Here is a 24,756-nt window from a genome sequence, read left to right on the forward strand (position 1 = left end):
AGGGAATTGTTGGCAGTATGGAAATGTGGTGAGATGGAGGAATTTAGGTAATATGACACAAAGATTGTAAATTTGTGTGATTAGGAGAATGAAGTTAACAACAATAGCGAAGAAAGGAAGTAATGGAGAGAATTTGATACGAAAAGATTTGAGGTTCACTTTTAGTTACTTTGAGTTTGAGATTGAAAAAAGAGAGTGCAAGAGTGGAGAGATAGTTGAGTCACCTATACACAAATGATAGTTGAAGCTGTGTGTAAGCAGCTGAGGTAATCTAGAGATCAAATTATGAGATTTTGAAATTTATAGAAATAGAATCATAAGGTTAGAAGGGACTGCAAGGGTTATTTAGTGTCTAACCCCCTGCCTAGGTGCAGGATTTGTTGTGTCTAAACCAATGGTGGGCAATCTGCACTGCCGCATGCAGCCTGTCAGGATAATCCGCTGGCGGGTTGCAAGATAGCTTATTTATATTGACCGTCCACAGGCACAGCTGCCTGCACCTCCCAGTGGCCGCGGTTTGCCATTCCTGGCCAATGGGAGCTGCGAGAAGTGGCGCGGGCCATAGGGACGTCCTGGCTGCTGCTTCCCGCAGCTCCGATTGGCCGGGAACAGCGAACCTCGGCCACTGGGAGCTGCAGGCGGCCGTGCCTGCGTAAGGTCAATATAAACAAACTATCTCGCGGCCCGTAGCGGATTACACTGACAGGGTGCAGATTGTCCACCACTGGTCTAAACCATCCAAGACAGGTGGGTATCCAGCCTCCTTTTGAAAACCTCCAGTGAAGGAGCTTCCACAACCTCCCTAGGCAGTCTGTTCCATTGTTTTATTGTTCTTACAATATGGAAGTTTTTCCTGAGATTTAATCTAAATCTGCTGTGCAGTAGTTTGAACCCGTTGCCTCTTGTCCTTCCCTCTGTGGCAAGAGAGAACAACTTTTCTCCATCTTTATGGCAGCCTTTCAAGTATTTGAACACTGCTGTCCTATCCCCTTAATCTCCGCTTTTTCATACTGAACATACTCAGTTCCCCAGTCTTTGTTCATATGACTTGCATTCCATCCCTTTGATCATCTATGTCACCTCTGGATCCCTTTTGGTTAATCTACATTGTTTCTATACATTGGTGACCAAAATTAGACACAGTAATCCAGCCAAGGCCTAACCAGTGCTGAATAGAGCGGTAATGTCACCTCCTGTGACTTGCATGCTATGCCTCTGTTAATGCAACCTAAAATAGCATTTGCTTTTTTTGCAACAACATTGCATTGCTGACCCATGCTGAGGTTGTGATCCACCACAACTCCCAGATCCTTCTCAGCAGTGCTGCTGCCATGCCAGTTATCCCCCATTCTGTATTTATACATTTGGGTTTTCTTCCCTAAGTATAGCACCTTACCTTTGTCTTCATGGAATTTCATTAGCTTCATAGTCTGTTGTGTATATATGTAGAAAAGCTTCCTAAATATAAAGGTATCAATCAAATTTTCAGTGTATACTGTACATATATTACTTCATTCTAGAAACTAATGCCATGGTGATGAATTTTAAACAATTTATATTATGTATTCCAAGCTGTAGAGCCAGACTGTGACTTCTTAAGCCTTGTCTTGCTTTTTTTGGAGAGGGAAAGCATGGTGAAGGAGGGCTGCACATGAGTGACAGCCTGACTACCCCAGAATTTCTCTTAAGAGTCAGAAAGAGAACATGATGCAGATCTATCAGCCTTTTGAAGGATGCGGAAAGCATTCTCCTCCATACTGGGGCACCTCCGCTGCCTGATGTGGATGGATGTTTGTTTGGGGTTATGACTCTATCTTTCATCCAGATCTCTTTCAAGAGGATAGTGCTACCATAATTACTGGCCAAGAGCTGTGCCTGTGCTCTGATACCATTCTGCTGAGCTCCCTTCCCCTGTTGTGCAATGTGTGCAATGCTAGACAATCTATTGTATAATATATAGGTTAACTTATTATTTTATATTTTGTTTGTTGTAAATTACTTTTATAATATAGTGTTACAACAAACTTTGTTTACAGGGTTTGCCATTGACATCGGATATAAAAGACATTGACAGTTTGATGATACTTTTGGGGAGAATTGAATGTGAAAGCCCAAATCGACATCTGTATGATTTTGTTGGAAATATCAGACTAGATGGGCATGGGTATGTAAACATCTGAGTAAAACATTTCAATATATTTTAAAACCTATTGTTAAATCTCTTGAATTGTGGTACAAATAGCTGAGTCCTTCCTCTGCTAACATAAAGAAAAGGAGTACTTGTGGCACCTTAGAGACTAACCAATTTATTTGAGCATAAGCTCATGAAAGCTTATGCTCTAATACATTTGTTAGTCTCTAAGGTGCCACAAGTACTCCTTTTCTTTTTGAAAATACAGACTAACACAGCTGTTACTCTGAAATCAGCTAACATAGTTTCCTTTTCAACTGAGATTCTAATGTAAAAGGTTATATTTGTTATACCAGGAACTTTAGGTCACATAGTAAGCAACTTTCAGATGCTAATAATATAAATATAAAGCAATGCTAATTATAAATTCATTCAAAAGATGATTTTTGAAATCTATCTTAATCACGCATCCTGCTAATCTCTTCCATTCCCTCATGCTTTAGCTGGGGAGTCTTTATTCTACAAGTTGGATGTAAAAAGGTCTCTTGGCTTGTGTCTGGAATGGACCAAATCCTTTAGTATGTACATATACATTTTTGTTTAATTTGACAAGAATACATTAAGTCAAATTGTGTTCAAGAGAACTGTCTGAATGTCTGCCTGATTTTCCATTGTTACTCATCAGGTATTTATCTAAAGATAGACAGCCTAAGTGTGGTTTCAATACCCAGATTTGCAGCGTAGCTTCATGGGAGTTCTCAAGATACCTGATGCTTACAGAACGTTGAATAGAGTCTGTTGTGGTGTAAAAACAAGTTTGGCTTATTAATGTGACAAAATGAACCTCTATGTTCAGAGTAGCCCAGTTCTGTATCCCCCAAGTCTTATTTTATAGGCTCTCTCTATTTCTGTAGTTGAAAGTTGGAGAGGTATTTTATTGCTCTGTATACAATATTTTTCCTGTTTACATTTAGTGATAATATGTGTTTTGTTTAAGAACTTTGGTTTGGTGGTTGGTTTTTATTTTTGTTTTGTTTTTTTGATCCTGTAATCAATTTTTAGCAATTTTTTGTTTATATATCATTTTTATTTACTAATTTCTTACAGATGCATTCCTGGAGTTTTCAGTTGCAAGAGTGTGGATCTGTTATAATTCTACTATACTTGTCATTAAAGAAGAGCAAAACACTTACCTATAATTCTTCTCTGAAGGTAATAATTATAATGGATCCACACGTCCATCCTCTTTCCTGTTAGGAAAAAAGTGTATTTTTGTTCTAAATTTCATTGAATTTTTTTAATTTGGTTTAAAAAGAATGTTGAAAGTGCTACTGGCTGTTATGCCTCAACAGCATGTAGGAGCATGCCATCTGCTGGTAAAGCGATATAATATTTCCGAAATTTAATTTTGGAGTTTTTGGAACAAGCTTTTTGTGCAAAAGGATAGTCCCAAAAGTGTGGCTCTAGTGTAATATGTACCTTCAGAGAACAAGAATTAAAGGTAAACAGTTTTTTTTTTCTGGATCCTGTCCTCTTCCCCACTGTAAGAAATTTGCATTGTACTTCTTCCTGCAAATACTAGAAGTAGGTCAGACTTGTCCACCAGCTTTAAGGCTTTGGTCAGGCCCCTTTTGCTTTTGTGCCAGATTCTGTGCCTCTGATAGGGTAACCAGAGTGACAGTTTGGTGTTCCCACATTATCAATTACAATCCTACCTTTTTAAAGCTGATTTGGGGGCATCAGTTATCAAAATGTTTCTCCCCATTTTCTCCTCTCCTTTAAAAAACAGAAATTTAAGGGACTCTAGTCCCTGAATAAAATCTCCGACTGGGCTCCTTCTTTCTGTTTGTTCTCCCACTGTGGTAAAGCAAGCCAAAGAGGGCAAAGGCAACAGCTAAGAGGTGCTCCAACTGACAAGGAAATCCTCTCAGTAGCCTCTGAAGTTGAGCTCCACCACAATCACTCCACTCTTTGGACCCTTAATATGCCTCAGGATGGGTCTCAAAGTCTGATGGCTTGTTGAGACCTCTGAATCCTCTTTTAACCAGCAATATTCCAATGAAGACACTTCCACAAGTCAGCCCTCTTCAGTTGTTGGGATTTGGCAAAATACTGCATCAATCAAAAATTTGTCAGGGGTAAGTCAAAACTGTCCTCAGGCCAGTCTATAAAGGGAGATGCACCCCAGATTCTAAAAAGAGGGTGTTTGAATCACTTAGAAGGTACATGGCATATTTTCTCCCTTCCTTTCTTCCCAATCATAAGATCTGGACTCTCTGGGGATGCTTCCTTACATTTTCCCTCTAAACTTATGTATCAGATGATATGATGTGCCATTACCTCATGGGGTAAAACCCAAAAGAGAACAACAGAAAAGAGGCCAGTGACCTGACTTGGGACCCAGCAAAAAAGGCAAAAGAAGGTAAAAAGCACTGCAGATCTTTTTCAACTTCCATGAGCTTTGGCTCTTCTCTCAAAGAAGTGGGGGAGCTCTTGGCTTTGGGTCAAGAATACTCCAAGCTAGCTTTAGGAGGAAACCCACTAGCATCTCCTGCAAAGTTCTTCACCCAGACATATTTGAAACCATGATGAGTAAGAGGGTGGCCACCATTAAAATCTGGCCAGAGAAATAGGATGAGGAGATTAAAATTACAAGCAAATACCTATTATCCAAAACTAAAACAACTTTACCATCCCTCTTCATCTCTCCTTTGATGAGCATTAGTTAGGAATACGAAATGCTTGATAAGGAAGAAGTGTTGGTCACTAAGCCCCGAAATTCTACAGGATCTTAGAACCCAAAGGTTCATCCTTCATCCTCCCAAGTATCAATGCAGTAGTTTCAACCCTGGCAAAGAGGCAGGTTGATGGGAATGGATTTCATCTTAAATAATCCTCTAGACAGGAAGGTAGAAGCTCCAGTTAGAAGTGACTTCAAAGCTTCTTCAGCAGCCTTCCAGCCCACTGGAAACAATGTGCTTTGCTAGAGCCACTGTGTCCTGTTGAAGAGACCTAAAAAATCTTAACCCCCAGAAACAGGACAAATGATATACAGTACTTAAGAAAATATCCTTAGCTACTACAATTACAATGAATGAATTCATGGACCCCATGAGGCTGCCAGTGAAATGTCTGGCTACTAACTTAGTGATCAGACCCCAACTCTGGCTTAAGACCTCAACAATTGTTAACTATTCAAAGCAACTCCTTTGTGGCTCAAAATGTTTGTGTTCAAGGTGACACTTGGCGAAATAGTATTTAACACATACAAATCAAAGAGTTTGCTCTTAAGTCCAGTTCAAGAACAATAACAAGACATCTTACAAAGGCAGAAGTTCCCTTCATTCATATGCAGAATAAAAGTATGAGAGAGAGAGAGAGAGAGAGAGAGAGAGAGAGAAGGGACTCCTGTTATTCTATAGTTAAAACCAGGGTCTGAAACAATTGAGGAAAACTCAGCTCAGGGAATGACTCCAAATCTGTCTTCCAGTTCAAACAGTATGATTGCAAAGAATCTGCCTCTGTCCAGAAATAGATCTAAGAGGCAGGATATCCCACTTCTCAATGTATTTCATTCAGGTAAGTACAAAAGAAAATGTAGCACAGATGTCCTCTGGAGTTCTAGGCTCCTCCACATCCTTTTTTTTATACTCTCTTCAATGTTGAGAGATTATGAGAAACATAAAATCATCCTGATGGAGATCTTGCACCTCCTACATCTAAAAGCAATAGAATCTGTTTATAGAAGATGATTAGGATTCTGTTCCATATTATTCATAGTAACAAAAAGATGAGGAAGAGTCCATATAGTCATAAACCTCTTAAGGCTGAACTGATTAATGAAGAAGACAGGATTCAGGTTAGAGACTTTAACTTCCGTCACAGCATTCAGTCTCTTCAGCAGCTCTGCTAACATTGGTAGATCTGGCAGAAACTTCTCTTCATATTCCAGTCAAGCCCTTAATTTTTGTGAAGGTATTGTTAGTGGAAATAGGTTGGCTTTGTTGCAAGGATAGGTTCCTGGGTTATTGGTTCTGTTGTGTGGTGTGTGGTTGCTGGTGAGTATTTGCTTCAGGTTGGGGGGCTGTCTGTAAGGAAGGACTGGCCTGTCTCCCAAGATCTGTGAGAGTGATTGGTCGTCCTTCAGGATAGCTCTCATCCCCTAATGCCCCTGCTCTACTTGCGCTACATTGATGACATCTTCATCATCTGGACCCATGGAAAAGAAGCTCTTGAGGAATTCCACCAGGATTTCAACTATTTCCATCCCATCATCAACCTCAGCCTGGACCAGTCCACACAAGAGATCCACTTGCTGGACACTACGGTGCTAATAAGTGATGGTCACATAAAGACCACCCTATACCAGAGACCTAGTGACTGCTATGCCTACCTACATGCCTCCAGCTTTCATCCAGACCACACCACATGATCCATTGTCTACAGCCAAGCTCTATGATACAACCGCATTTGTTCCAACCCTTCAGACAGAGACAAACGCCTACAAGATCTCTATCAAGCATTCTTACAACTACAGTACCCACCTGCTGAAGTGAAGAAACAGATTGACAGAGCCAGAAGAGTACCCAGAAGTCACCTACTACAGGACAGGCCTAACAAAGAAAATAACAGAACGCCACTAGCCATCACCTTCAGCCCCCAACTAAAACCTCTCCAACGCATCATCAAGGATCTAAAACCTATCCTGAAGGACGAGCCATCACTCTCTCAGATCTTGGGAGACAGGCCAGTCCTTGCTTACAGACAGCCACCCAACCTGAAGCAAATACTTACCAGCAACCGCACAACAGAACCACTAACCCAGGAATCTATCCTTGCAACAAAGCCCATTGCCAACTGTGCCCACATATCTATTCAGGGGACACCATCACATCACATCAGCCACACTATCAGAGGCTCATTCACATGCACATCTACCAATGTGATATATGCCATCATGTGCCAGCAATGCCCCTCTGCCATGTACATTGGTCAAACTGGACAGTCTCTACGTAAAAGAATAAATGGACACAAATCAGATGTCAAGAATTATAATATTCATAAACCAGTCAGAGAACACTTCAATCTGTTTGTTCACTCGATTACAGACCTAAATGTGGCAATTCTTCAACAAAAAACTTCAAAAACAGACTCCAATGAGAGACTGTTGAATTGGAATTAATTTGCAAACTGGATACAGTTAACTTAGGCTTGAATAAAGACTGGGAGTGGATGGGTCATTACACAAAGTAAAACTATTTCCCCATGTTTATCCCCCCCACTGTTCCTCAGACTTTCTTGTCAACTGCTGGAAATGGCCCACCTTGATTATCACTACAAAAGGTTCCCGCCCCCCCACCCCCGCTCTCCTTCTGGTAATAGCTCACCTTACCTGATCACTCTCGTTACAGTGTGTATGGTAACACCCATTGTTTCATGTTCTCTGTGTATATAAATCTCCCGACTGTATTTTCCACTGAATGCATCTGAAGAAGTGAGCTGTAGCTCACGAAAGCTTATGCTCAAATAAATCTGTAAGTCTCTAAGGTGCCACAAGTACTCCTTTTCTTTTTGCAGATACAGACTAACACGGCTGCTACTCTGAAACCTGTCAGATATTTCTGATGATGCAAAGTGAAATGATGCAAGGGAAACTGAAGATACAATCCAGAATGATTTGATTCCTCATTTGGTGGCAGTAGGAATCTCGTGGTGGAAAAAAAATCCTCCTTTTGTAGTCCGGACCCCAAAATCATGAACATAGATACCGTCCTCTAAGGATGCAGGAAACATTTGGACTGCCACAATGTAAAGGGAATGGAATCAAAGAGGCTGCATAGCATGACCTTTCTAGAAATGAGAGCAGTAAGGTTGGATCTTCAGGACTTCCTAGATCACCTGAGAATGGAGCATGTCCTGGTTGAATTAGATGTGATGACTATGGCATATATAAATCAACATGGGTTCTCCTCTAAAGAAATAGATATTCTCTTAGCCTCATTCAGGTCTTTCACACTATGGTTGTATGCAACTGTTTGGACACAATTCTTCTATTGCTGTCAGAATAGAAAGATCACCTAGGAAAATGGGCATTACAGGATTTTTTTTAAAGGATGGGCTAGATTTACCACCATCATAGCTCATATTTCTGCAGTGAACAGTATTATACACACAGGCTTATCCAAGTCTCTGGTAGAGCAGTTATAGCACTGAGGTTGCCTAGGGCAGGCTGCTCATCCAAATCAATAGTTAGGTATATATTTCTTCTCTTGGATCTGCCTGCAGTGCTACGAGATCTCATGCCCCATCCATTTGAACGTACGATATATAATTTCATGTAGTTCCTTTGCATAAAGACATACTTCCTGCTGGTAATGATGCTGGGAAGAAAAGTCTCCAAAATTTCTGCTCTTGAAAAGTATGAGTCTAACTGTATCTTCCATGAGGATAGGGTCCGCAAGATCTCAACATTTGAAAGACAAAGCATGGCACATGCTAGGTATGAGAAGAGCAGTTAAATTTTATGTCAGTTCAAGAAAAAAATGTCCTCATTCCCTTTCTTTCAACCAAGTGTCTGGGCTTGAAAGTATCCAAATGCTCCAAAGCTATGTGGAAGAAGAACTATATCACTGATTTTTTTAATCAAGGGGAAAAAAGGTTCCAGAAGGGATCAGAAAACATGCTCCACAACAATCTCCTAGGCAGAAAATTTGTTAGTGACTACAAAGCTGCCCCTTGCTCATTTATAAACACTATTTTAAGAAGCACTACAGCTTGACCATCATTTCCTAGAAGAAATATTCTTTAGCATGAAGATGCTCCAAGTGGAGGTTCCAAAATAATTTACTGTTATTACCCTTAATTTTAGGGAAAGGAGTACATGCTTCTCTCTGTCTTACTTCTCTTTCCTTCCTTACTAATTTTTCCTTACTTGCTGTCTCTCTGTATCTCAAACATTTCAGACTGGGGAAGAGGAGAGGTCAGGATCCACAATGGAAAATTTGTTACTTGCTGATTCCCTTACTGAGATTGACCTCCTTCTCAGTCTTCCCCAACCCATATAAATTATTGGAGTATCTGTACAATAGTTTTCACAGGGTCAATGTATCATATATAAACCAGAGTACTAAGGCATTGTCATTAACAAGTTTATTTATACTCTACTACTAATTTACTGATTCCATACGGCTGTGGAGGTACTCATCTGAAGTTAGGGGGCCACCTCATTGCCAAGTCTGAATTGCATCTAGCATTTGCAAAAAGGAATGGTGAAGAGATTGGGGAAGATATTAGTCCCATAAAAAAAATAATCAGGTAACAAATTTTCTGTTTTACTAGGAGCCTGAGCTATGGCATATGTCATATCAGACATCTAAATCAGCAGTTCTCAACCTGGGGCCTTCTGGAGAGTAGTGAGTAGGTTTCAGGGGGCCGCCAAGCAGGGCTGGCATTAGACTCACTGGGGCCCAAGGCAGAAAGCCAACCAGAAGAGCTAAAGCCCAGGGCACCGAGCCCCACCACCTGGGGCTGAAGCTGAAGCCTTAGCAACTTAGCTTTGCAGGGTCCCCTGTGGTGTTGGGCGCTGGCAGTTGCCCTGCTTGCTACCCCCTGACACCGACCCTGGCTTTTATATGCAGAAAAACAGTTGTTGTAGCACAGAGGGGCCATGGAGTTTTTGTAGCATGTTGGAGTGCCTCAGAAAGAAAAAGGTTGAGAACCCCAAACTAAATCCAAATGGTCTCAAATATAAATTAGCAAAAATCTGTATATTTCTAATGTACAAAGTGCTGCTTTATGAAGAATGCTATTGAGCTGAAGTACATACTTTAACTGATACAGATAATGTCAGCTTGTTTTGCCATCCCTAAGTAAAGAACATACAAAAATTTTTAAAAATCAGGTTACTTTACATTTTTAACAGGATCATGTGTATAAGTGTTTGTTTGTTTGTTTGTTTGATATGCTGTTGGTGGAATGGCCTAAAATGGGATAGTTCAAAGAAAATTATTGGACTCATTTAAGAATTAATTTGTAAAATGAAATTCTTAAGAGAGGATGAATTTCAGTTTACAAATACACGACTCTTTCTCTGAAGATATTCCTCATGATATTATACAAAATAAAGAAAAAATTATAATAAGTGTTACTTTCAAAATGCCCATTTAATAGTCCTGTATTTAGTGACAGAGCCAATATTTTAAGAAATGATGAGTGATTTTGTGAATCCCTAAGTTTTGCAGTGCTCAACCTCAGATGCTTAACAGAGGTCTGATTTTATTCAGTTAGTGTTGCGCACCTGCCCTTTGAAAATTAGGCTGCTTTAATGTGTTTCAAGGGAGGCACTGAAAATGACTAGTTTCTTTTGAAAATTTAGCTCCATACATTGTGATGACTACTGGCTGCCGGTTACTTTTATTCCTCGTAAAGTGGTGAGTTATTTTATACTGATAAAATATAAAATTGCTTCCTTCCAGTACCGTTCCACTGGGACCTGACCAAATTCTTCTACGAGGAGCTCAACTAAGAAATACCCAGTGGGTTCATGGAATAGTTGTCTATACTGGACATGATACAAAACTCATGCAGGTTTGTCATTTAAATGTGGATATTTCATAAATGCTCTGTTTTGTTAGGTTTTGATACCATTATTGTTACACAAAAGCCATCTTTACTCTTTGTCTTTAAAAATGTTTTAAGTTAAAGAGACCCGAAGATCTGTCTATTTTACTGTTGGCTTCAAGGTAATAGTTAAAATATAGTCTATTTGTAGCAAAGCTGCTTTTTTTGTGAGTTAGATTGAGTAAAATCAAGATATATTTCTTTTGTTGGTTACATAGAATGTTACCGAGCATTTATCCTTGGAAAATTGTTTTTTTTCAGTTGCAGGCATGTCCTTATTCTTTTTAAATGTATATTTAAAATGGCATTTTTTATCAATCTGGATCACTGTAGTTTGCCTGATAACCTTTGTATGATTTTATGACTGCTTTCTAAACTGTCTTATTGCATGCCTTCCTCACAGCATAGAAGGAAGAATACTTTTATGAAGACAGTGTGATATTAATTCATTTGTAAGTTATGGGGAGGGAGTAGGGGGAAATGTCAAACCCCCCAAATATCATGAGGGTTTTTTTCTGGTATTATTTTGACTATCACAACTGATCTGTAGTTGTCAAAATAAATGAATGCATTCGGTTTAGTGATGCATTATCATTTATTCATTTTCCAATTTGCAAAGTTCAGTCATTTGAAATGGATTTCTCCACCCTTAGTGTTTGTAAGCAAGTTTCTTCTGTACTGAGCTGATTTTTTTGTAACGTTACATTTTACTAATAGCTGCTATTACAATTGTTCTCTAAGATCAGATACAATGCTAAGGATACATATTATGCAATTTATGCCAATATTATGCAGTATATCTCTTCAGAGAAATGTGTAGAAAAAGACACAACAAGATAGTTTGAAAATATTGGAGAACTACACATGTACCTCATTTTCTACTTATTTTTTGCAATTTTCTTGTGTTTCACAGAATTCAACAAGCCCGCCTCTTAAACTATCCAATGTGGAACGAATTACAAATATTCAGATCTTGATTTTGTTCTGCATTCTTATTGCCATGTCTTTAATCTGTTCTATTGGCTCAGCTATATGGAATCGAAGGCATGGCCAAAGGGACTGGTATCTCAATCTAAACTGTAAGCACTAAAATAATTGTATTAAATATTTTGTTGTCCAGATGATACTTGCATAAGTTCCATAATTGAAAAATAGGACAGTAAAACATTCATCTTGATTTTATAACATTATCCATCTTTATTTACTGTGTATATTGACTATAGATATATCAAAGCTGGTGTAAAGTGTTTCCTGGCTATTTGAGCCTCTTGCTAAGTTAATGAATGGTGAATTCACCCCAGGAAGGGAGGCTGGTATTTTTGCCTCTACCATCTTTCAAGGGTCTGTTAAGGAGCAACTTGAAATCTTCTCTGCCCCCTCTCCCCCATGCTGACCTCTTTCTGACTCTTAACATATACTTTTCTTCCCCCAGTAAGTAAAGTTGTGGCTTTATGCTACATCATACCCTTCCATATGAGGGGCTGATTGTATCTCAGCTTTCAGTTTGTCTCAGTCACATAAGGATGGTCTTTTAACAGGCTGCTGTTGAAGGAGAGAAGAAAGAAATAGGTCTATAGGAAGCCCTATGACACATTTTAGTGGACAGCTGGCCTAGCAACATGCATGACGTACTGACAGCCTTTGAGCCTTCAATTCCATGAGCAATGAGTCAGCATAGCTGATGTAAACAAGGGAACTAGATCTAAAGGAAGCCTTTGTGATGCAGCAGATGCTCAATCATATGTGCTCCAGACTCTCCTTTAGTAGGCATCTAGCATGACTGACCCCAGCAAGGAAACCAGGGCAGCAAGACTTCAATTCATCGTAGCGAGTTGACACCCTCTTCTTCCTCCTCTTCCTTTGAAGCACCTGACTTTGAATCCAAAGTCCTTGGATCTGAAGTCAAAGTATAGCACTTAAGATTTGTCTTTGCCAATAAAGAAATTACTGGATCGTAAATTGAAGCCAAGCTTTTAAGTTTTGACATAAGTCACCAAGAAGCCATTCATTCATGTTTAGGATGAGTTTGGGTTTTACAGTTACCTTGATTTCCTTCTCCATTGTATTGAAGAAGAAGAGAACAAACTGCTCAGAATGTTTTTAAGCTGAGATGTACATAAGCAGTTCTCCAAATCCAGGAACTCGTGCCTCTATATTACAGAAAGTGATCTGGGTTCAGGCAGCCCTTGTTCTGATCAATAAAAATGTTGGTTTTAAGCAAGTTATGTTTTAAGCAAGCAAGCATTGAGCCAATGTTCAAAGGCCTGTGACCAATATAGTCTCATGCATTCCCCAGTATGGATGTTTGTGACAGAGCTGGTTAAAACAGCCCTTCCATTGGCTCCAAAGACAAGTTACGAGATGAGTATATCTAGAGGATCCATGAATCATGATTTTGGAACTCAAATCTGTGAATCTTATTCACTCATAAAACATCCTGGAAAGATGAATAGGATCTTCTTCCTTTTTGGTTGCTGTTACTTTCTGGCTCTGAGTTTCCTGATTCAGGACTACTACTTTGGCTGTCTGGAGCTATAGTATGCTTGAATGGTCAGCTTTGTATAGGCTGGAACATGCAGCTCCAAAGTGCCACATGACCCTGATTATGTAAAAAGTGATTTTCGCAAAGAATGCATATTAGAACTGAAATTAGAATCCAGATTCCATCTCTAAAACACCCCAGAATATCTAGCTTATTAATGGAATATTCTCTTGAGAGCTTTCCAGGAATTGAGAAGGAGGAAGAACAGAGAAACAAGAACAGATTATGGTATCTATGCCATCACCTCATACTTCTTTGTGTTCTTCTGCTTGCTGCTTCTTCCTCTACTTCTGTGGATTCTGTGAATTTTCAGGACATGGCAACTGTACTGCAACAGAACTGGTTAAGAAGAGTTGCTCTTTGTTTCTGAAGAGGTTTGAGCTGTTTTACATACATCTTGCCTCTGGCACAGTACTTGTATCAGCTGCTTCTGAGAAAGATGGAGATCTTAAAGTGTTATAAGGCTACACTGCACTATGAATTATGGGAGTGATTCCCCTGCTCATGTACACATACTCAAGGTAGCTCAATAAGAGTGCAAGTTTAAATAGTAGCATAGCCGCAGTAGCGTGGGCAGTGGCAGCAGGGGCATGACTGAGCTGTGCCGAGTATGTACCAACCATTTTCAGGTTGGTTTGTGCTCTGCGCAGCGCAGCCATGTCTCTGTTGCCGCTGCCTGTGCTACTGCAGCTTCACTGCATCATCATCCTGTTAAAGACAGATTCATATTTTTTTTGGATTCAAAGAGACTGACCACTGCTGTGGAGCTCTGACATAGTGGTCAGCATGATTATAAATGGGTGAGTAAAAAGTGGTGTCCGGTATCGTAAAAACTCTTTTGGAAAATTTATTTCAAAAGTTCATTTTTAGTATTTGTCTAAATATAGCTAATCATTGGAACTGTTTAAAAGGGAAAAGTAGTGTAAAACTGTTAGTTAAGGCTGGTCTTCACTGCGGGGGGATCGATGTAGCGGGTCTAATGAAGATCCACTAAATTGACAGCAGAGTGCTCTCTGGTGGATCCTAGTACTCCAGCTCTCTGAGAAGAGTAAGGAAAGTAGACTGGAGAGCATCTCCTGTCAACGCAGCGCGCTGACGACACCGGGCTAAGTTGACCTAAGCTATGTCAACTCCAGTTACATTATTCACGTAGCTGGAGTAGCATAACTTAGGTCAACTGACCCCGTAGTGAAGACAAGCCCTTAGTTACATTTCACACTCTTGTTCTAGACTTTGTGTGCATTTATGGAAATAAGCAAATTATATTGTGGAAGAGGTTGGGCATGTTGATTTTTAATAATGTAAATAGATAATGAACTGCTGGTGGATGCAAGTCAAAGTTTGGACTTTGTATCCAGAAGTGTGTTTATGGAAGCCTATCCCAAACCTGTTTGATTTAGGAATCAACTCTGAAATGTCATGTAAACATGCTTCTTTGTGAGATTTTTGGTAAAATCATGCTTCTGTGCCTTCTGTAAAAACCATGAAGATATCTTATTTTATAGTATCTTGCTACTTTACCTTTAACTACTGGAGGAGTGAGAATGTGTAGAGGAGGAATTAGGATGTGTTCTTTCCTCTCCCACAATTCTCACTTTTTAAAAAAAATTCTCAAATTTAGAAAGTTCATATTTAGAGTAAAGGTTCAGTTGGTTCTTACTTTATTCAAACTGGTTTGATCTTCCCTACAAAGCACATGCAAAAATGTAAGGTTATATCTAAAGAGCAAAAAATCAGGTAATCTGCTTTTTAAAAGTTGGAGAAAAATTATGTAAATTAAAACTGCATTTGATCACAACTAAACCCATATCTTCCAAGTAATTTACAGCCTTACAATATGGGTTAGGAAGGGGTATTACCATAGTAACATCTCAAAATACCTAAAGAACTTCTATCTGTATATTACAAAAGCCAACAAATGTGGCTGTGAAAATGTTATCTGTTGGTTGCCTAACCAAAACAGTGTTTAATTTTACAGGTGCTTTCTTTTATTTTAACAGATGGTGGAGCTAACAATTTTGGACTGAATTTCTTGACCTTTATCATTCTCTTCAATAATCTCATTCCAATCAGCTTGTTGGTTACATTAGAAGTCGTTAAATTTATCCAGGCATATTTCATAAATTGGGTAAATATGACATTTATTGTGGCTTACACTGATTTCTAAAACCAAATACTATCACTTGTTTGTGAATCATGATAGGCAGTTCATTTCTATAATAAAAATCTTTTTCTCTTAATTTTTCTTGTTGCATGTAAGTCCACATTTTAAAGCATGCAGTACTAATCACAGTATCATGGAAACCTGAAATACTTGATCATTTAGTACTTCCTTCCAAACTCAGGATTTTTTCCTGCATCACATTGTCCAGTGTTTTGTTCTTTCCAATTTTTAAATGTTCCAGGCAATAGGGCTTTGATTAGACCCCCCTTGAAAAACAATTCCATGGTCTAATAGATCTTTTTCATGAAGTTTTTCTAATATTCAGCCTAAATTTTCTCTCTCAATTTCAGTCACTTTCTTCTGATTATACATTCTGGTACCACCATAAATAAATTCTCTTCCTTCTGGTGCTTACCTCAAAATATGCATAGACCATTATGCCCCCTTTTAATAATCTCTCAGACAAGTTATAGGCTTTTGCTCTTTTGCTCTTATTTGTTTAAGTTCAGCCCTTGATTTTGTTTCTCTTCACTGACCTCCCTTTGGTTTGAGTCTTTTTGAAAATAAGGTGCCAGGAACTGAAAGAAAAATTCTAGCTGTGGGCACGCAAATTGCATGATCCTTTTCTTTAGTCAAATATGTAAAAATAAATATGTGTGAGAGAGAGATGTGATGTGTAAAATAAGTAAGTGTGTGTGTGTGTGTATGTATTTAATGTGTGTGCGCGGTTGAATATTTGAGATTTGTATGTAGATCAAAAAACAACAAACTTTTCTGTAATTTATCAACTACTATATTTCTGTTGGTTCATTTTATGTTAGTGCCAAAATGTTACAAGCATTGTGCAACAAAAAAGGAGGACAAAATGCAGTGGCTGCCTTGAATATCTTAAACTCTGAAAGACAAAAACTGACAGAGATTGGGGAAAGGGAATTAAAACATTTAAGCAAAATGGTTAAGGTGATGACCAGCACACACACAAGAAATCCAAACAGGTTACAATTTGGAAATTCCTAGTTAGGGCAGACTTAAGGTTGAGTCCACTGTGGTGACACCATGAGAGGGGGAAAAAAAGAGAGAGAGAGAATATGTGTCTTTAAAAATCAGTTGAGTCCAATATAAGACTACAAACATTAAAATGCCTTAAACATAACCATAAGGCTTTTGCACATAATCAGTACAGGACAATTAAGATGATTTAGGAGTCTTAACAGGGCATTTCCATATTTTAATGTGTTTTCAATATTTTTAAGTTTAAACTTAACTCTGATATTTTTTAGTTAATAATGTTTTGGGTTTTGTTTTTGTTTTAATAATTATAACATCCCTGTCATATATTTCACTCTAAGTTACTGATATGTACTCTCAATCTAAACTCCATTTCAATATTTTTTTTTCAGGGAATATTTTAGCTTTAGTACAATGTGTAAATGCCTTGCTGTGTTTATACATTCTAGATCTAAGAAATATAGTGGAAAAGTCGATACTCTAAAATGGTTTTCTTTTTTTATTTTCAATGGTACCTGTTTTAGATATATTGATACAGTTACTGTCACATATACTGATCACTAAAATCATCTGAATAAAAACTGTCTCTAAAGTGTAGCATAAGTCATTAAATTAGTTTAAAAGCTGAAAACATATTTCTATTTCAGGAGACTCTTTGTGCTGACCTGATTGTCTCTGCAGGTTTTTCAGTTGAAATAGATGACATAAAAATAGTCGGGTTCAATACATTGGTCAGAGACTATATTTATAAGCTTGGAAGGATTAGATATTTATTATTAAATGTCAGTAAACTTCAATTTCACTGTATACATACTAGGTGACAAAAATATTTCCATCTATTATAATAATAATAATTAATTTATAGATAAGCAAAGTAAGAAAAATGCTGCATGAGAACTTATTAGGGTTTTATTTAGGGATTTGTATGTTTTGACATATGATGTTGACAATTTGCGAGTTAATGTTTATAAAGCTTTAACCTTTTGCGTCTTAACATCTTCTGTCATTAAATAAATATTGTCTATCTTCCCCATTGTTTAACACTCCCCAGAATTTTCCCCAATTGAGAATTTAAATCGATAAAAGTAGGGAAAATGCTTAAAAATAAACATTGATATCCATTAAAAAATTGAATTCTGTCACACCTATACATAAGTAACAACTGTAAAGAAGCTAAGTAATTTATCTTTTTAAAAGTATGGAAAACTAGCTTTTAACCACTTATATCTTTATTTAGGATATAGACATGCACTATGAACCTACAGACACTTCTTCCATGGCTCGTACATCCAATCTCAACGAAGAACTTGGCCAGGTAGACCAAATTGCTTCCTGTAACTTAATAGTGTGTGAAATGATTCACTCTACAACTTGTGAGCAATTGTTTTTACTTGAATTGAGAGTGGTCTTATTCTTTCATAAATGTTATCAGTCTTGATTTTTAATAGGTATGTTCTGAATAGTAATTATTTAAGCGTATATTAAATTATTAGGCATACAGTTTTTCGTATACATTTATATGTTCTTATTTAGACAAAGGAATTTTAGCTCCTGTTTTAAATATGCACATGTGTGTATCAAACACACACACGCACACGCGCATGCACACACACACAACTACATTACAAGAACATTATTAAGTTTGCTAATTCAAGTGCTCAAAAGTTAAAAAATGCCACGGTTTGTGCCAGTGCACCTTTAATTTAGTCCCCTGATACAATATGCATTATGCAGATGCATCCTACTGATACACCCTCATGGGAACCTTTGGATCCACCACACAGCCCTCTACTACTGAGCTAACAGAGCTACTGATAGGTTTAATAGATTGTAATCCATCCTCTGTGTGAACCAGAGATGTATGGCCCATTTTTCCAGTCAGTTTCACAGATATTGCTGACAGCAGAGTGGTGATGAGGCAGGAATCGTGGGTTCCATTCTAGGCTCTGGAGGGAAGTATTTCTAGAGGGCACAGACTTTTCTGACCATTTCCCCATCCCATGTGTCCCCTCTGTCACCCCAGCCCCCTTTTCTCTACACCACTGCTTCTCAGCCTCCCCACCCCACCTCCTCATCCAATCTCATTTACTGGCTCTCAGTCTTTCCCTTCCTCTATTTCTCTCCCTGCCTCCCAGTCTTCCCCACCCCTGGCTTCCAGCCCTAGTCTCTCCCCCTCAGCTTCATGTCCCAGTCTCTCTATCCAGCTAATGCAAGTCTCTCACCCCTGCAACTCCCGGTCCAAGTTTTCCTTTTCCACCTCCCCCAGCCTCTCATCCAAGTTTCTGCCCCTTCCCTAGCTCCTTATTCCAGTCCATTCCCACCTGTCTCTCTCTCCCCCAACAGATCTGTCTCTTGTCCCCTCTTCATTTGAATCAGGCAGCCTCCTCCTCCACATTGCAGGGACCCAGCAGGTGGTCACTGAGACACAGGAGAGATTGGTCTGGCTTTTCTCACATATTTTTAATTCATGCTTTGGGATTAGAACGACTCTTTCCTCATAAGCATATTAGTACAATAAGTTTAAAATTTATTTGGAAGCACTGGTCCCTGTCAGACACAGGATATTATACTAGCTGCGCCATTGATCTCACGTAGTAGTGGAATTTCTGCAATCTATGGAGCATAGAACTGTGAAGTATACCTCCATGTGTTGAATCAAGCCCAATCTGTACATCCATCTTAATGTCTTATCTTTTGCAGATATGAAATTTTAGGTATCAAGAATGTATTCATAAGAGTTTATGTTCTAAGCTAAATATTTTTATAATCAATAAACTGAGTGAAGTAGTTCATTGCAGAAGTGGCTAAAAGTGTTTAGTATGTTAACAGCTATGAATGACTAAATATAGAAATATGTATTGAGTGTAATGTAATGAGTTTTAAAATTCATTTAGGTCAAATACATATTTTCTGACAAAACTGGTACCCTGACTTGCAATGTCATGCAATTTAAGAAGTGCACCATTGCAGGAGTTGCTTATGGGTAAGTGTTTGGGTTTTTTTTATATCAACTTAAAGTTGCTTATTTTTCTTTAATTTCTTCCTGGCACTTGATGTAGTTAAGAAGACCTTTTTCTTGTGGCTATGAAAAGAGTTGTTGGTTATGAGGCTGACATTCTTTATCCATTCACTACATAAAAGAGAGTACCTTTTCTCACAAACCGAAGTTAAGATAAAATTTTAAAAGACTGAAGGTTAATTGTTACAGTTACATATTTCAGCACATTAGCTGTTTCTATATGTTAGTCTTATTAATACCTTCATTGGTGAGTTTTTACTTACAGCTACAGAAAATGACAATGTTTTGGCACACATTTTATATTTCACACAGACATGTGCTCCTGTGCGTGCACACTTGTGTAAATGAACAGTTCAGTATGATTACACTGAATGAACAAGAATTTGAACAGCTTTTTGGTGTTAGGTTTTGATTTTACATGAGTCCAAAGATATGTGTGTGTTTGTTTTAACATAGGTTTGTTATGTGGGTTAAACAAATTCAATGTTTCATTATTTTAAAATTTATTTTTACAGCTTATTGTAATTAATACCTTCAACAGTAAATGTTTGCCTACTGAAATGATCTTTTCCTTTTATGCTTGAACAATGTGCCTTTTTTGGTAGAATTGCTTTTGCACCCTGATCTGGTGGGAATGACATAGGTGCTGGAACTAGGGGTACTGGATTGCAGCAGCACCCCCGGTTTCAAGTGGTTTCCATCTTACACAGGGTTTACAGTTTTGTTCAATGGCTTTTAGCACCCCCACCATAAAAATTGTTCCAGCACCTATGGGGAATGACCTCTTGTTGGTTGGTTGCTTGGTTTTGGTTTTTGGTGGTAACTGGGGGATGGGAACTCAGACTTTGCAAAGAGACAGAATAACAAAATAGCAGCTCAGTTTTTGGATGACCAACTTAGTCAGCTAATGTCAAGTACCTAGGTATTCAGGAAGAGTAGAGAAAAATGTTTCAAGTGAATATTGCCTTGATGTATACAGTGTTTGTTATTCGACTTCATATTTTCTGGGCCTGATCTTGTACCCGCACTCCAGCAGTAGTGTAGAGGGACCAAAAAGTTGCCTTGACAGAGCATCGAAAGATTTCCCTGGCATATGGAGTGGAAGGGGAACAGGCCTGAAGCATGCTGCACTCAGGCACACCTACTGACTTAACAGCCCTAGGAGACCATTACAAGTATAAGTAACCCTGACACCAAATCAACTCCCAGCAGCCACAAGAGTTGGGGAAGACACAAAAGATCTGGGCCTCCAACTTCTTAAGCTTAAAAAGAATAAAACAGTGGAGGGGCCCTATGACTTTAAGGAATTTAAGAGCATCAGTACCTTGTTGAAATCTGTGTTCAGCCTGAGCCATACTGTGACTTAGTCTGTTCTAGCTGAAGCAGTAACACATAAATGAGTCTGTGTCTGTATTTTCATAAGTGGGGTAGAAAGAGAAACATTTAAGCTTAAACCATAACTTTTTTTCTTGAGTCTAATAAAATCTAATGTCTTCTCCTTGACTTCTCCATTCTCCAACTGATTTTTTATTTTTGTCTGTAAAGAGTAGTTATGGTGGGAGCTGAGGCAAATTGCAGGACTTCTTCAGTCACAAAACCGCTTCTACTTATGAAGTCTGTTTCAGGCAAAGTAACAAAAGTCTTATGATCGTTATGAATTAGGCTGAATGAATGAAATTTGAGATAAGAAATAAAGGGAAATGGATGGCTCAGGAAATTGGTAATCAGATAAAATATCCTTTAAAGTCTGTTTGTCTCTCAGTGACTTTCACATCAAATCTGCTCAGCTTCCAAGTTAAAAGGATGTGTTTTCTATCCACCAGATATTCAGAGTGGATCAGGAATCCACAAGTTATAACTAGGCTCTCTACCTTTGATCTTTTATACCAGTCCAGACTCTTGGGTTATAGTTTTTTTTTCAACCAGCAGGTGGAGATAGTACACTAAAACATGTGATGTAACACTCATTTATGTAGGCTTCTAGTAATCTCTGAGGCTTCAATTAGAGTCAGCATTTAAAACCAGAAGAGACCACCAGATTAACTGGACTGACCTCCTGTATATCACGGGCCACCAACAGCACACAGAACGTACACACTGAACTCAGCAACTGAAATTAGACCAAAGTATTACCTACAAGAGACTGGATTATTATGGGCCACAGGCAGAGAATAGAGGGGACCAAGGTGCACCAGTGCCTGAGATGGCAGGGAAATGATAATGTGAAATACACCCAAACAATCCTGGGAAATGACCCACACCCACATGCTGCAGAGGAAGATTTAAAAAAAAAAGAAAGAAAACAACCCAAATCCCTGCCAGTCTCACCTGGGGGAAAATTCCTTCCTGACCCCACGTATGGTGATCCCAGCCAGCTAATCTTCTGAGAGAGAATTCTCCGTACCACTTCACAGCCCAGTTGTTTTCTGTCACCAGCAGGTGGAGAACACAAGCAGCCTGCTGCTAGAGGAGGGAAGAGAAAAGTAGACCTTGGAGGCCATAAGGCAGCCCTGTGGAACACTGTGGTGTGCAGCTGCATAGGCAGCACATATGAGGCACTCCCAGTCTGCTAATCATGAATACCACATGCATAAGACTTTCTGTTGGCAGGCATCCAGTCTGGCTGACCCTAGTCCAAGACCAGGAGAGGGTAAAGCTCCAACTGTACCTCACATTGTCAGTCCTCTCTACCTAATCTGCAGGGGCAGCTAAGACTCAGAAGAGGTGAGCAGAGAAAGGTTTCCGGTTAGGAAGTCCTGACAGAATAGGAAGCCCTATAAAGATGTTCTGCATCTATGAACTCATCCAGATAGATGAGTGCCCCTGGAACTCTGGCAGCACCTATTCCCAGGATAAGGAAGGGGAATTGAGTACAAGTGTAGACTTGGACCTGTCTCTTCCTCTGACAGATTTATCATCTACTCTGAGTAGGGATAATGCTCCCAGTAAAGGACTGAGGGAGGGGAGGAAAAGGCCCCATCAAGCCGTTGCAAGCATCCTCAGTACAGTCTTCAACTGAAGCCCATTCAGGCTCCAGATTGCTTTTCTGAGATACATAAAAATATTATTTTTATCAAAAAAAATCTGTTTTGAATTTAAATTGATTTTAATGTAAATCAATATTTTAATTTGAATGCTGCTAATACTTTACATTTGCCTGTGTTGTAGTCTTAAATTGATACGTTGATGTTTTGTACTTTAATTAATTTCAAATTTTACGTACAGACTTTTTCTACTAAGAAGTTTCACTCTGAAAGTGCTCAACTTTGTTGAAAAGGACAAGGGCAGGAGCTCATTAGCATCCTTGGTGTAAGAACAAAACAAACTCAGACACAAAATTAATAAGCAAATAACCTATGCTACATCTGCAGCTGCTTCCACCTTCCATTATATTAAACTTCCACAAGTCAAGAAAGTTCAAATGCTTTTACCAGGCTATACTCCTCCATGAGAGTTTGCAGTTCAAAGTCAATGGGACTTCTGCTCTTAAGTCACTTCGATTCTTTAGAAAGTCTCACCCTGGAATGCCTAAATATGGTTTTAGGAACCTAACTTTAGGCTTCTTGTTTTTGAAAATTTTGTCCTGTGTGAATAAAAAAAGGGTTCACAATAACTTCATTAATATGATTAAAATAAATAACTTCCATTGTTAACACTGAAGTAATTTTATATTGAAGTAATAAAGATTTTGTATGACTAAGAAGTTTTTAGTAAAAATATAATCTTAACTTCTGATTCTGTATACATTTATGTATTTGCTTAGCGTTAAGCACATGAGAGAGCCCCATTTACTTCAGTGGGACTTTTTATGTGAGTAAAAAGTAAGTGCCTGATTAAGTGTTTACAGGATCATAATTTTAGATTTTCAATTTTTATTTTATTTATGTATTTTGGCCTATAAAAATTTTTGTAAATTCAAATATGATACCCAAGAATAGTGAAAAAACAACCAACTAAATAGCATTTACAATTTAGTTTATTATAAATTTTAATCTAAAGTTACAATAGCATAAAAACATTCATAATAGCTATTCATAGCTCAGCCTGGTTTAAATCAATCTTTTTTAAAAAAATAATAATCATCGTCAGTGATTTCAATTACCTTGATACAGATTGATCCCTGTTGCTTCCCAATGTTCATGCATCCCCCTTTCATGAGACCTGAACATCTTTAACAGAGCTTCTCCTTTGGGAAGATTCATTCTCCGTCAGGGAGCAGAAAGCCAAATAATACAGGTTTCACAGTAACAGCCGTGTTAGTCTGCATTTGCAAAAAGAAAAGGAGTACTTGTGGCACCTTAGAGACTAACCAATTTATTTGAGCATGAGCTTTCGTGAGCTACAGCTCACTTCATCAGATGCATGCCGTGGAAACTGCAGCAGACTTTATATACACAGAGAATATGAAAAAATACCTCCTCCCACCCCACTGTCCTGCTGGTAATAGCTTATCTAAAGTGATTATCAGGTGGGCCATTTCCAGCACAAATCCAGGTTTTCTCACCCTCCACCCCCCCACACAAATTCACTCTCCTGCTGGTGATAGCCCATCCACAGTGACAACTCTTTACACAATGTGCATGATAATAAAGTTGGGCCATTTCCTGCACAAATCCAGGTTCTCTCACCCCCTCACCCCCCTCCCAAAAACCACACACACAAACTCACTCTCCTGCTGGTAATAGCTCATCCAAAGTGACCATTCTCCCTACAATGTGCATAATTAAGGTGGGCCATTTCCAGCACAAATCCAGGTTTTCTCTTAATTTCTCAGAGAAATTAAATTGCTCCATCTCTGCAGCTCCTTTAAAGTAATTACTAATGATGTGGTAAATAGATTTTCACCTGTGTTATAAATGGGTGAATTCCTTCATGCTGTGTAGCCAGTTGTGATGTTCAGCATTTTCAGAACACTCTGCAGTGCAAATATGTCTTTAATTACAAATATTTTCAAAATGTGTGCTTTTATGTACATTCAGAACTGATTAGTATAAACCAGTTTGGAAGCTTAGGAGCAGATCCTCTGGTATAAATGATCACAGCTCCATTGGCTTCAGTGAAGCTAAAACAATTTACACCAGCTGAAAATTTGCCCCTTGGTTTCTGTTTTGACTTAGTTACATTTTGTATTTATATAAGTGTCTTGGCATCTGTTGAACTAATACTGTACATTTAACACATCTTGTCCTGTAGGAGACCTCCGTGGTTCTCTGATTTTAGATTTTCTGGGTTTTTTTAACCACAGTAATGGGCTGATCTGGGACGACGGGGCT

At 38.6% G+C, this 24,756-nt stretch overlaps 1 protein-coding gene across 6 annotated transcripts in view; it reads left to right on the forward strand.

The window, feature by feature from the left end:
- ATP8A1 (ATPase phospholipid transporting 8A1) overlaps positions 1-24,756 on the forward strand; it is a 241,890-nt gene that overhangs the window by 67,778 nt on the left and 149,356 nt on the right. For all 6 annotated transcript variants that reach the window (XM_073342153.2, XM_073342148.2, XM_073342147.2 and 3 more), the window contains 6 exons: positions 2,037-2,164; positions 10,606-10,717; positions 11,664-11,829; positions 15,293-15,420; positions 17,702-17,779; positions 19,359-19,447. In XM_073342153.2, the coding sequence (XP_073198254.1) occupies positions 2,037-2,164; positions 10,606-10,717; positions 11,664-11,829; positions 15,293-15,420; positions 17,702-17,779; positions 19,359-19,447 (701 nt within the window). The remainder of the gene's footprint in view (positions 1-2,036; positions 2,165-10,605; positions 10,718-11,663; positions 11,830-15,292; positions 15,421-17,701; positions 17,780-19,358; positions 19,448-24,756) is intronic.

The sequence above is a fragment of the Lepidochelys kempii genome, chromosome 4, assembly GCF_965140285.1.
Source record: "Lepidochelys kempii isolate rLepKem1 chromosome 4, rLepKem1.hap1, whole genome shotgun sequence".
Taxonomy (NCBI): Eukaryota; Metazoa; Chordata; order Testudines; family Cheloniidae; genus Lepidochelys; species Lepidochelys kempii.